Source organism: Meriones unguiculatus, chromosome 8, assembly GCF_030254825.1.
Source record: "Meriones unguiculatus strain TT.TT164.6M chromosome 8, Bangor_MerUng_6.1, whole genome shotgun sequence".
Lineage (NCBI taxonomy): Eukaryota > Metazoa > Chordata > Mammalia > Rodentia > Muridae > Meriones > Meriones unguiculatus.
Genome location: NC_083356.1, coordinates 101865570 through 101877629, shown reverse-complemented (window position 1 = coordinate 101877629; position 12060 = coordinate 101865570). Strand labels below are relative to the sequence as shown.

General features: G+C 37.5%; 1 protein-coding gene across 11 annotated transcripts in view; it reads right to left on the bottom strand.

Annotated features, from left to right (window-relative positions):
• Positions 1–12060, bottom strand: part of Slc4a10 (solute carrier family 4 member 10) — a 287257-nt gene that overhangs the window by 31529 nt on the left and 243668 nt on the right. For all 11 annotated transcript variants that reach the window (XR_009593862.1, XR_009593863.1, XM_060390263.1 and 8 more), the window contains 2 exons: positions 2718–2969; positions 1508–1576 (listed from right to left, as the gene is read on the bottom strand). Coding sequence is in view for 9 of the 11 variants with exons in the window: in XM_060390263.1 (XP_060246246.1) it covers positions 1508–1576; positions 2718–2969 (321 nt within the window). In the remaining 2 variants the exon portion in view is untranslated. The remainder of the gene's footprint in view (positions 1–1507; positions 1577–2717; positions 2970–12060) is intronic.

Here is a 12060-nt window from a genome sequence, read left to right as displayed (position 1 = left end):
CTTGCAAATATTGAGATAAAGGATATTTCCTGCTTTAGCTACTAAATTACATTTTAGGCAGGAAAAATAAAACTAATAAATACCTAAAATATGTATTCAAACAATATTTAAACCGTACTTTCACTTACATTTAATGTTCCTTGTTCTATGCCTTTATTGAAACTTAATTTTCAAAATAATTCTATGATGTAATTGTAATAGAAAAAAAAAAGAACAAACATCAAAGAAAAAGAAAAGTAACCAGGGTCTTATTCTTTCGACAAATTGCTTTTATTTCTCTACCTTGAGCCCAAGCTCAGAACTTTGCAAATGTACGGTTTTCACACAATGTACGGGTTTTCCTTTCCTTTGTACAGTAAACACTTTGCCATGTTTCTTTTGTGATCATTTTTACTAGAATTTTTAGTAAATGTACTTTACTTTATGTTTCCAATATTTAACAATATATGTTGCATGCAACACTTTCTTTTGAAGAAATTGTCTTTTGTGTAAGGTATTTTTCTATTGTTGTTCCAAGTCTTGATTGAGTATTTGCATTTGTATGTATTTTGAAATGAACTTAATTCATTTTCTAAAAGGGTGGTGAAAACCAAGCTTTTCTTTATTTTAATTCATTATTTTTTTAAATTTTTATTTTTTAATATTAGTTACAGTTTATTAACTTTGCATCCCAGCTGTATCCTGCTCCCTCATTCTCTCCCATTCCCACCCTCCTTCCCTCACCTTCTCCCTACCCCTTTCCAAGTCCATTGATAGGGGAGGACCTCCTCCCCTTTCATCTGACCCTAGCTTATCAGATCTCATCAGGACTGGCTGCAATATCATCCTCTGTGGCCTAGCAAGGCTGCTCCTCCCTGGGGGGGAGGGGAGGTCAAAGAGCCAGCCATTGAGTTCATGTCAGAAATAGTCCCTGTTCCCCTTACTAAGGTACCCAAATGGATACTGAGCTACCATAGGTTACATCTGAGCAGGGGTTCTAGGGTATGACCATACATGATCCTTAGCAAGTTTTTCAGCGTTAATGTATTTATAGTAAACAGCAGCTCAACTGGCAAAGTGTTTGCTGTACAAGCATGAAGACCGAAGTTAGGTCCTCAGAGCTCACATAATAAAGCCAGTCATATGGTGCTTGATTGTATTCTGAGGGCTAGGAAACCAGGGAGAGCAACATCCCTGGATTCACTGGTCTAACCAAGACAGTGATATTTCATGGTTGTCCTCTGGCCTCCACATGTACATGCATTCTCCCTTTAAACACACACATACACACAGATCTGCACACACACACATGAACATGCACATAATAATTTAAGGTTATTAATCTCTGTGGTTGGATATAGCACGTAAATGAGAGAGTGCTCACTTAATAGAGAATCATCTACAATTTTGGCCACTTTCATAAAATTACGTGTGGTTGGACAGTCTTGCCTCAGATAATCCTTGCTGTCACATGACTCAGCATCTATTAAGTTACAGCAGATATGCCTGTAAGAGTAAAGTAATTTACCTGAATTCCCTTTAGAGATGAAGCACCCATATAAAGAAATACTCCATATAACACTGGCATGGGGATAAACTGTAAAAAAACACAATTAGAAAAATGGCAGCCATCATTTCCCAACATATGGTCATTCAGTTTCACACTTACCAGAGAGGGGAAAAAGGAAAGTGCAAAACATTCTAGAAGCAAGTATAGCACAAAAAATCAGAAGACATAATTTCAAATTATACCTTAGCATTTTTTTAATCTGTGTAACATTAAGCAGTTACTTACACTGTCTGTACCTTAATTTCTTGGTATCTAAAAAAATATGATAACAGTAGTCACTGTAAATATTAAATTTTTTCTATAAACTGCATGATTCCTAAGAAATAGTACCATAAAACCATTACTGCACCACAATAAATACTGACTGTTAGCCACTTTAAAGACAGTTTACATTCTATTTTAAAATAGTAAGATATCTGGATCAAAGGTAAAGAATGAAGTTTTACTTTTACAGTTTGGTCCTTTATTGTGGCTAATATTTGTTAACAGGTGGATTGTTCAAGTTTCTTGGGTTAGTTCAATTTATACAGTATACTACTGCTTACATAACAGAAATATAAGTTTTCAATGGTTAAATACAAGATGCTATGAAAGTTAAACAATTCAAATAATATTTAACTCAATCAGAGTTATATGACAAAACAGTAATTTTTTTTACTGTTACTCAAAGTTAATTCAATAATTGTAAATGTGAAAATTACTTATAGGCAGTGATGATTTAATGCAGTGTTTGTGTGAGGCCTTCAAAATATAAAGCTCTCTGTGTGATGATAGCATAGTCACTGTCCTGTCTGCATCACTGACTTATAGTAATAGTCGATCTACAGACTGACACAATAATAGAAACTTTAACTTGGGTAGAACTGTAGTGAATTCAGTCACCAGCTACTCAGAAAGTGTGACCTCTCCTATGGCTTGAAAGCTGTAAACCAATTTTATTTTTTTTCTGCTGCAAAGTATAACAAAGTTGTACTTTCAAGTACTTTAAGGATTCTAAAACTCAGGACAAATTTTCATTCACTCTTGGTGAAGGAGAATTAAATAAACTTTTTTTAAAATTACCACTTTTATCTCATGTCATATAATATTTACAAATTTATTCCTATATTAAAACGGTATCTTAAACATATATTTTCTTTCTCTCATTCACAAGGGATAATTTTATTACCTTCAGAATACTGGTCATAAAAACTGATGAACCCATAAGAATAAAAATCATGAGGCCAGTCACCCTCTGCTCTCTAATGCCGAGAAACTTGGGCTGTTCTCCTGGAGCAGAGCACTCTGATTCCAGCTTCAGGCTGTTGACATGAGTGATAGAGAGGACTGTGGCGGCCACAAACCACGGCAGCCCCATAATGGAGCACACCCCGAGCATGACAGCCACCATTAGCAGATCCAGGTGATAGCCACAGCCTTTCTATTAAAAGAAGAGAAAAAGAGAAGGGAATGGCATCACCAACAGCTACTGATGGCTTGGTTGACAACAGAAACCACTTCCTGACAACTCCGAGAAGCCCTTTACAGCAGGTGCCCCAGAGCTAACTTCTAAGATACAGATTTCAACACCCTTCTCTCATTTCAGGCCTGATGTTTTATTGGAAAACATAATATCATACCACCTAATCTCCCTTATTCTCACTTTTTTTAATTTTTATTTTTTATATTAATTACAGGTTATTTACTTTGTATCCCAGCCGTAGCCCACTCCCTCATTCCCTCCCAATCCCATCCTTCTTCCCTCATGTCCTCCCTGCTCCTCTCTAAGTCCACTGATAAGGGAGGTCCTCCTCCCCTTCCATCTGACCCTAGTTTATCAGGTCTCATCAGGACTGGCTGCAATGTCCTCCTCTGCAGCCTAGCAAGGCTGCTCCTCCCTGGGGGTGGAGTGGGGAGGAGAGGTCAAAGAGCCAGCCACTGTTCCCCTCACTAGGAAAACCCACTTGGATGCTGAATTGCCTTGGGCTACATCTGAGCAGGGGTTCTAGGTTATATCCATGCTTGGTCCTTTTATCTCAGTACATTGTGACCTTATTCTCATTTTATTGCCTTCTCAACAGCCAAAGTAACAAGCCATCCTTTGAAATAGGAGCATTTGTACTTCTGTCCCCTCTGTAATTCCACTCCACTATTACCATCCGGAACTCGAGTGCAGGCAGAAAATCAAGTGAAGTAAAGTAGGCGCCACAGTGCTCTCGAGAAGGGCTGATGGGGTTAGATCTCTGAGAAGAGAACTCAAACACACTGAAGAGCACAATTGTCCTCCTTCTGTGCTCTGGAGATGAAGGAAATGTAACAGCTCAGTGGCAGCAAAAATTTTGACTTACGTTATGTCTTAGGTCTTACTTTCTTTTTTTTAATACTACTTCATGGAAGCTCATGTAACATAATGACTAAGAGGGTATGTTCTGGAAACACATTGCTGGGTTCAAATGAGGGCAAGCACTGTGGGTCTTCACCAGGCCCTCTGCGTGAATGTTATGGCTGTAAGCTTGGTGGTTCTGCTGGACTCCTAACAGTGGGAGTGGTATATCTCTAACTCTTTTGCCTGCTCTTGGGGCTCCTTTCCTTCATCTGGGTTGCATTGTCCAGTCTCTGTAAGAAGGCTTTTGCCTTATCTTACACTTCTTTGCCCTGTCCTGTTCACTGTTATCTCTTGGAGGTCTGCTCTTTTCTGAAGAGGAAATGAATGAGGAGTGGATCTGGGAGGAGTAGAGGGAGGGAAAATCTTGGTCAGATGTACCTTATGAGAGAAGAAACTATTTTCAGTTAAAAAAAAGGGAAATTTAAAAAACAAAAAACAAATGATAGCTCAAAAATGACCTTAGGTCAATCATTTAATCTCTTGGGCCTCTTCCCATCTCAGAGAAGTTAATAATATTAATAACAGGCATCTCATTAAGTTGTAATAATTAACTTACTTAATTTTAGAAACCATTGAAAGTAATGTGAGCCGTATCATAAATACCAAGTGCATGTTAGGTTCTACTGTAATAAAACCAAGTGTATTAAAGATGGATAATATCCTTGAGGGAGGGTGGGGTTGGGGAGGGAATGAGGGAGCGGGATACAGCTGGGATACAGAGTTAATAAAATGTAACTAATAAGAAAAAAATATAATTAAAAAAAGAGAAGTTATACAAAAAAAGATGGATAATATCAAATCATTCCTTAGCATTTTCCATAATTTCTTAGCATAATTATTAACACACAAAAAACAAGCAATAGAAGTTACAAATTAAAATTTTTCTTTTCTCTTTCTTTCTTTTCTTTCTTTCTCTCAATTTTAAATACAGTGTCTCATTATGTAGTCTGTGTCCTGCAATCCTTATATAGTTCAGCCTGTCCTTGAACTCATAGGCAATCCTCTTACATCTGCCTCCTGAGTGGAATGGCTTTTAAATTTTTTTATTTTAATTTTTTATAAAGAAACATATATTCTTTTAACACATCTTAAAATTCAATGTAATAATTGTAACTGTAGAATAAATAGAGCAGTTACATTTGGTATGATAGTGAGAATACCAAGGGTATCCAGAAAGTGAAAAAACATCTTGGTGTCAGCATAACCAAAAATGGCTTCAGTAAAATGAAAAAGCCTTCAGCAAAACATTTTCTAAGCTATAATAAAAAAGTCCAAGTGGATCAAAGACCTCAATATAAAACCAGACACACTAAACCGGTTAGAAGAAAAAGTCAGGGAGAGCCTTGAACCTGTTGGCACAAGAGAAAACTTCCTGAACAGAACACCAACAACACAGGCTCTAAGATCAACAATAAATAAATGTGACCTCATAAAACTGAAAACTTCTGTAAAGCAAAGGACACTGTTGTCAGAAAAAAATGACAGCCTACATATTGGGAAAGGATCTTCTCCAATCCTATATCTGACAAAGGGCTAATATACAGAATATATAAAGAACTCAAGAAGTTAGACAGCAACAAATCAAGTAATCCAATTAAAAAAATGGGGTATAGAGCTAAAGAGAGATTTCTCAATAGAGGAATATCAAATGGCAGAGAAACACTTAAAGAAACGCTCAACATCCTTAGCTATCAGGGAAATGCAAATCAAAATGACCCTGAGATTTCACCTTACACCTATCAGAATGGCTAAGATCAAAAACTCAAGTGACAACACATGCTGGAGAGGATGTGGAGAAAGGTTAACCCTCCTCCATTGCTGGTGGGAATGTAACCTTATACAACCACTTTGGAAATCAATCTGGTGCTTTCTCAGCCAATTAGGAATAATGCTTCCTGGAGATCCAGCTATACCACTCCTAGGCATATATCCAAAATATGCTCAAGTACACAACAAGGATGTTTGTTCAACCATGTTTGTAGCAGCTTTATTTGTAATAGCCAGAACCTGGAAACAACTGGATGTCCCTCAACGAAAAAATGGATACAGAAATTGTGGTACATTTACACAATGAAATACTACTCAGCAATTTAAAAGAAGGAAATCATGATATTTGCAGGTAAATGGTAGGAACTAGAAAAGATCATCCTGAGTGAGGTATCCCAGAAGCAGAAAGATACACATGGTATATATTCACTTATAAGTGAATATTAAACATGGGATAATCTTACTAAAATCTGTACACCTAAAGAAGCTAAGCAAGAAGGAGAACCCTGGATAAGATGATCAATCCTCATGCAGAAAGGCAAATGGAGCAGACATTGGAAGAGGGAGAAAACAGGGAACAGGAAAGGAGCCTACCACAGAGGGACTCTGAAAACTCTACCCAGCAGGGTATTAATGGAGAGGCTGAGACACATAGCCAAACTTTGGGCAGAGTGCATGAAATCTTATGAAAGAAGGGGGAGATAGAAAGACCTGGAGGGGGCAGGAGCTCCACAAGGAGAGCAACAGAACAAAAAACCTGGATCCAGGGTTCTTTTCTGAGACTGATACTCCAATCAAGGACCATTCATGGAGATAACCTAGAACCCCTGCTCAGATGTAGCCCATGGCAGCTCAGTGTCCAAGTGGGTTTCCTAGTAATGGAAACAGGGACTGTCTCTGACATGAACTCAGTGCTGGCTCTTTGATCACTTCCCCCTGAAGGGAAGGGGTGCAGCCTTACTAGGCCATAGGGGAAAACAATGCAGCCAGTCCTGATGGGAACTGATAGGCTAGAGTCAGATGGAAGGGGAGGAGGACTTCCCTTATCAGTGGACTGGGAGAGGGGCATGGGAGAAGAAGAGGGAGGGAAGGTGAGATTGGGAAGGGGACAAGGGAGGGGGCTACAGCTGGGATACAAAGTGAATAAACTGTAATTAATAAAACAATAAATAAATTAAAAAATAGAAGAAAACTCAAGCCCTTAAAAAGCAGTGCCTGAAGCAGTTCCAAAAGTGTGTTGTTCTAGGGATTGCAAATTAGAATGTGAGTTATAATCTACACAGACTCCTGCAGCTGAGGGGATTTCATGCAACTGTGCCGCTGGGACTATTTTAAATTATGGTGCTACCAAAATGAATGGGATCTGTGAGAAGTGCCCAGGGCCACAAGGTGAGCGTCAAAAGAAAAAAGATGGCAGGGCCCTGGAAAGTTGAAGGTTTAAAAAAAATATATATATATATAGATAGATAGATAGATAGTTATTTTAGCACATATGAACTTTCTCAGCGTCAACATTCACCAAATTTAATAATGTGAGGAAAGTCTTCCTCATGACAATAATTTCCTGCAGTACTTATTAGTTTTTTTAAAAATTTGATATAAATGTAAACAGTGTAATTTTGGATTTCTGGAAGTGGGCAAGATAATTATTTCAGAGAGAACAACTTTGTCTTTAAAATGAATACATGATTTCCCTTAATTATGCTGTAAAATGAGAACAATTTGACTTAATGCAAACCAAAGGAGATAAAGCAGTTCTGACATTTCCACTTATTAATCAGCAGCCTTCTTCTTGCCTTTCTTTTAAAATGCTTTTTAAAACTTGGTTGTTGCAAACAAATTATTAGATGATTAGGCCTGCCAGCCAAAGGGAAGTATCCTTTGTCAGAGAGAGACCTCTGTACCTTGTAACATATTTCTGTAGTTTGTTTTTTTTTTCAAAAATAAAGACAGAACTGTAGCTTTTATTCTCACATTCATCCTTGAATCATGGGAAATGGACATATGGGAGGAAAAGGGAGCATAGCAACAGGTGATGCTACACCAGACCCCACTAAAACCAACATGCAGCAAGACAAGAGGCCAGCCAAGAGGACCATCTGATACCCAGATGCCACTGCTGAAAAAAATCATTTCAAAGCTTGGCAGCAATTTCCTGCATCTGTCAAGTTAACCACATAAAAGACTATAGATTGACATGAAGAACCAGGCTGACAAAGAGGGCAAAAAAGAACATATCAAATGCCATAATCATCAAGGGAATGTGGTGCCAAATGAATGCTGCAAATGCATTCATTTACTCTAGTGATCTGGGATTGTATTGCTGTTTATTAAAAATGATGTCAAAAGAAGCCTGAACTGTCTACAGAAACATGTAGAAATCCCAGAGCTGTATCTTAATAGAAACTTTCTTTTTCTACAAAATAATGTCTCCCTTTATTTCTGCTTTTACAGAGTATGCTCTAAACAAAACCAAGCTTTTGTTTTTAATGCCTTTAAAAGGTATCTAGTTAATCCCCCATTCTAAAATAAAAATATAAATTCTAGAGAAAGTATGGATTTATTTGTGCATCTATATAACATATAACTATTTTCTTGCTCATATTTTAATTTGGGGGGGGCTGCTTTTATGCTTGCATGACACAAAGCCCAGTGGGGTGACTTGAAGTTTTACTAATTGATTCCCTCATTCTCAGGTATAGTAAGTTACATAACAAATGGGTTAATAGTCTCTGTAGCTCAACATTTTGTCATGTATTTACTACTTCAAAAGTATTGTAAAAACATTTTCTTGTCATGAAAAATATCACGTAAAGGAAAATGACTAGTTTTGGCAATGAGGTGTGCAGAATCAAAAGATCTATAATACATTTAGAAGAGATAGAAAGTGACATGAATTCTGAGATGACCTGAGGAGATTATGTGCACTTGGATACACGTTGTGAAGACTACAACATGCTTGCACAGAAATGAAAGAACACGATTAACAGAACAATTCCAGACAACGTTCCAACCATGGCAGCAATGAGCTTTCAATGAGAAAATTACGGAAGGGCTGAAAGCGTACTTAGCTTGTGATTTGGGGATATACTCAGGGAACATCTTTTCATGATCAAGAAGTTCATGTAAAAGCCAGGAAATTAAAAAAAAAATTCAGTGTAGCAACAGGCAGGGAGAACAGTCACGGGCCAAACTGTTATTCTGAGTAAACAGTGTTCTGAGAAGGTGATACGTTTGTGGTTGTCGAGAGGAAAATCAAAGCAGTAGATTACGTTATGGTGGAACTTATAAGAGAAGAATGGCTATAGGCAAAAATAAATAAGTCTTTATTGTTGCTGAATTACGAGGAGACTGGAGAGCTGTATCCAAGGTAAGTGGGGAACGCTCGGATGGCAGTGTTCTGCTGCTGTGAACACGTCCTGTATTGCTCTTATTATGCTCAATGTTTGATTCTTCCTGGTCTGTTTATCAAGCCTCTCTATCATGAAAAACACACATTTTTAAAAATTCCTCTGCATTGGTTAAGATAAATGTAAAAATAAAAATAAATGAATAATTGATATCAGTTGGTAGCATAGTGAAGACAGTTGCTCCATGAAAATGTCTGTCTGCTTCTTACACAGGGAGCTGGTTATTAATCATATTATCAAACAATGTCAATACACCAGTGGCCTAGTGCTTAAGATTTTATTTATTTTTAATTTTTTTTGAGGTAGTTTCACTATGTAGTCAGAGTATCCTTGAACTCATGATGATCCTCCTGACTCAGTCTCCCAAGTGCTGGAATTTCAGGTATTAGTCACAATTACCAGTATTCCTAAGACTTCACAAAAATTTAAAATATATATCATCAATACTTAAACAACTTTATTTAACAAAAGCCACAAGCAAATTGAATTAATTATTTTTATAAGAAGTTTCATCTTAAATTATTTTCTACAAGAGAATAAGGAATGCTCATTCTTTCTAATATATACTGCAAACACCTTAACATAATTTATTACAAATGATTGTACATTCTTATAGCTATGCTTATTGATAATATCAATGAAATAGTTCCTACAGATACTTCAATTATCCTAATACATTTATCAAATTATATATAGCACAATAGTTGTTACTTCAGCAATAATTTTGAGATTAAAAGATGCACAAAGGTAGCTGGCAACTTCTTCAGTGTCAGAACACTGTTTATGTCCGATTTCACAAGGTTTGATTCTAATTTTTAAACAAACCATCAGCTGATAGAAACAGATGCAGAGACCCAAAGCCAAACAATGGGCTGAACTCTGGGAGTTTTGTGGAAGAGTTGGAGGAAAGATAGAGGGAGCTGCAGGGGTCAAGGACAGCATAAGAAGATCTAGATTAAACTAAACTGGGCCCATGGGAGACACACAGAGACTGAACCACCAACCAAAAAACATGCATGGGCTGGACTTAGATCCCCTACATATATGTAGCAGATGTGCAGGTTGGTCAACATATGGGTCCCCTTACGGTGGGAGTAGGGGCTGTCTCCAATTCTGTCGCCTGCCTCTGGATCCACTTTCCCTAGCTGGGCTGGCTTCTCCGGTCTCAGTGGGAGAGGATGTGCTTAGCCCTGCTGTGACTTGAGGTGCCTGGGTGAGTTGGTCCCCCTCCTCAGGGGCTTCCTCTTCTCCGAGAAAGAGAAGGGGCAATGGGAGGAATGGAATGTGTGAGTATGACTGGGAATGGGGCAAGGGAGCTGGGATCAAGCTGTAAAATAAATAAAATGTATGTATTTATTTAACCACTGTAAAATAAAATATATTTTATTAATAAGGAAAATTTACAGCAGTTAAATAAAGAAATAAAATTTTAATTAACTATAATTACTTCATCCTTCTTTTTCTGCTTCATTTTCAACCTTTGCCATGCCCCTACCTCCCTCTCAAATTCATGGCCTCTTTTTCTTTATTATTGTTACATACATACCACACACAGACACACACACACACACACATGAATACAACCTACTGATTTCATTTGGTGTTGCTTGTGTGTATATGACTGCAGTGCTAACCATTTGGTACCGGCTAATCAATTAGGGGGCTCATCCCTGGAAAAGACTAATTCTCCCTCTCTCAGCAATCATTAGCTGCTTCTAGTTCTTTGTCTAGTAAAGAGTTCTGTGAGATTTCCTTCTTCATGTTAACATCTCTCTCTTTTTATTATTATTTATTACGATGTATTCACTTTGTAATCTGCTGTAGCCTCCTACCTCATCTCCTCACAGTCCCTCCCTCCCTCCCTCTTCCCCCAACTTCCCCCTAATTTCCTCCCCTAGTCCACTGATAGGGGAGGTCCTCCTCCCCCCTAATATCTGACCCTAGCCTATCAGGTCTCAGGACTGGCTGCATCATCTTCCTCTGTGACCTAGGGGGAGGTGATCAAAGAGCAGGTAACTGAGTTCATGTCAGTGACTGCCCCTGCTCCCCTTACTAGGAAACCTACATGAGCCTGAGTTGCTCATGGTCTATATCTGTGCAGAGAGTCTAGGTCCTCTCCCTGCATGGTCCTTGGTTTATTCATAGTCTCTGCAGGCCCCCCTGGGCCCAGATATTTTGGTCCTGTTGCTCTCTTTGTGGAGCTCCTGTCCCCTCCAGGCCCTTCTATCACTCCCATCTTCCATAACGTTCCTGCATATCTCTTGGTGTTGTCCTTGTTGAGGTTTCATAAGTATAGATTTCCTATCTCACAGCAAACTTACTGTTCTTCTGGCTTTTACAGTTATTCTGCCCCCTTTCCCTTTATTGATTCTGATTATTTTTAACAATTCAATATTTATTTAAGATTTACATATAAAAATGATAACACTTATGCTCCATACAAATTGAATGATGATGAAAAAAATTTAATTACTTACAGTTGCAAATCAGCAAGCTAGAATACATTAAATAAAATCTATTTGTATTTAAAGGTTATTAAAAATTGCAATAATGTTCAAAGATGTCACCTTTAATCTATAGTATTTGTGAACAAAGTTTTCCTTTGTTTTAGGTCTTACAAACAAATAATAATTTTTAAATATATACAGTGAAACATACCTGGAGACATGGTCCTTAAAATAATGAACATACTTAGTGTCAAATAAAGGAACAGAAATCCCAGACATAAGTCAAGTTGATAAGTAAAATTGTATTTCACCATAATTGAATATTTCCCTAAATTAATGTTAAGCATGTTAACTTTAGAACTCTTTTTCCTCCTAAACATAAGAATTCAGTCTTTGGAGGTTAGTTAAGTGTTGGAACCACACTTTCATGTTTCCATAATACAAAGTGTCCTAGAACACAATAAAAACTATGAACCTGAAAACAGAATTTTATACTGAACAAATAAAACACAATACAAGCCA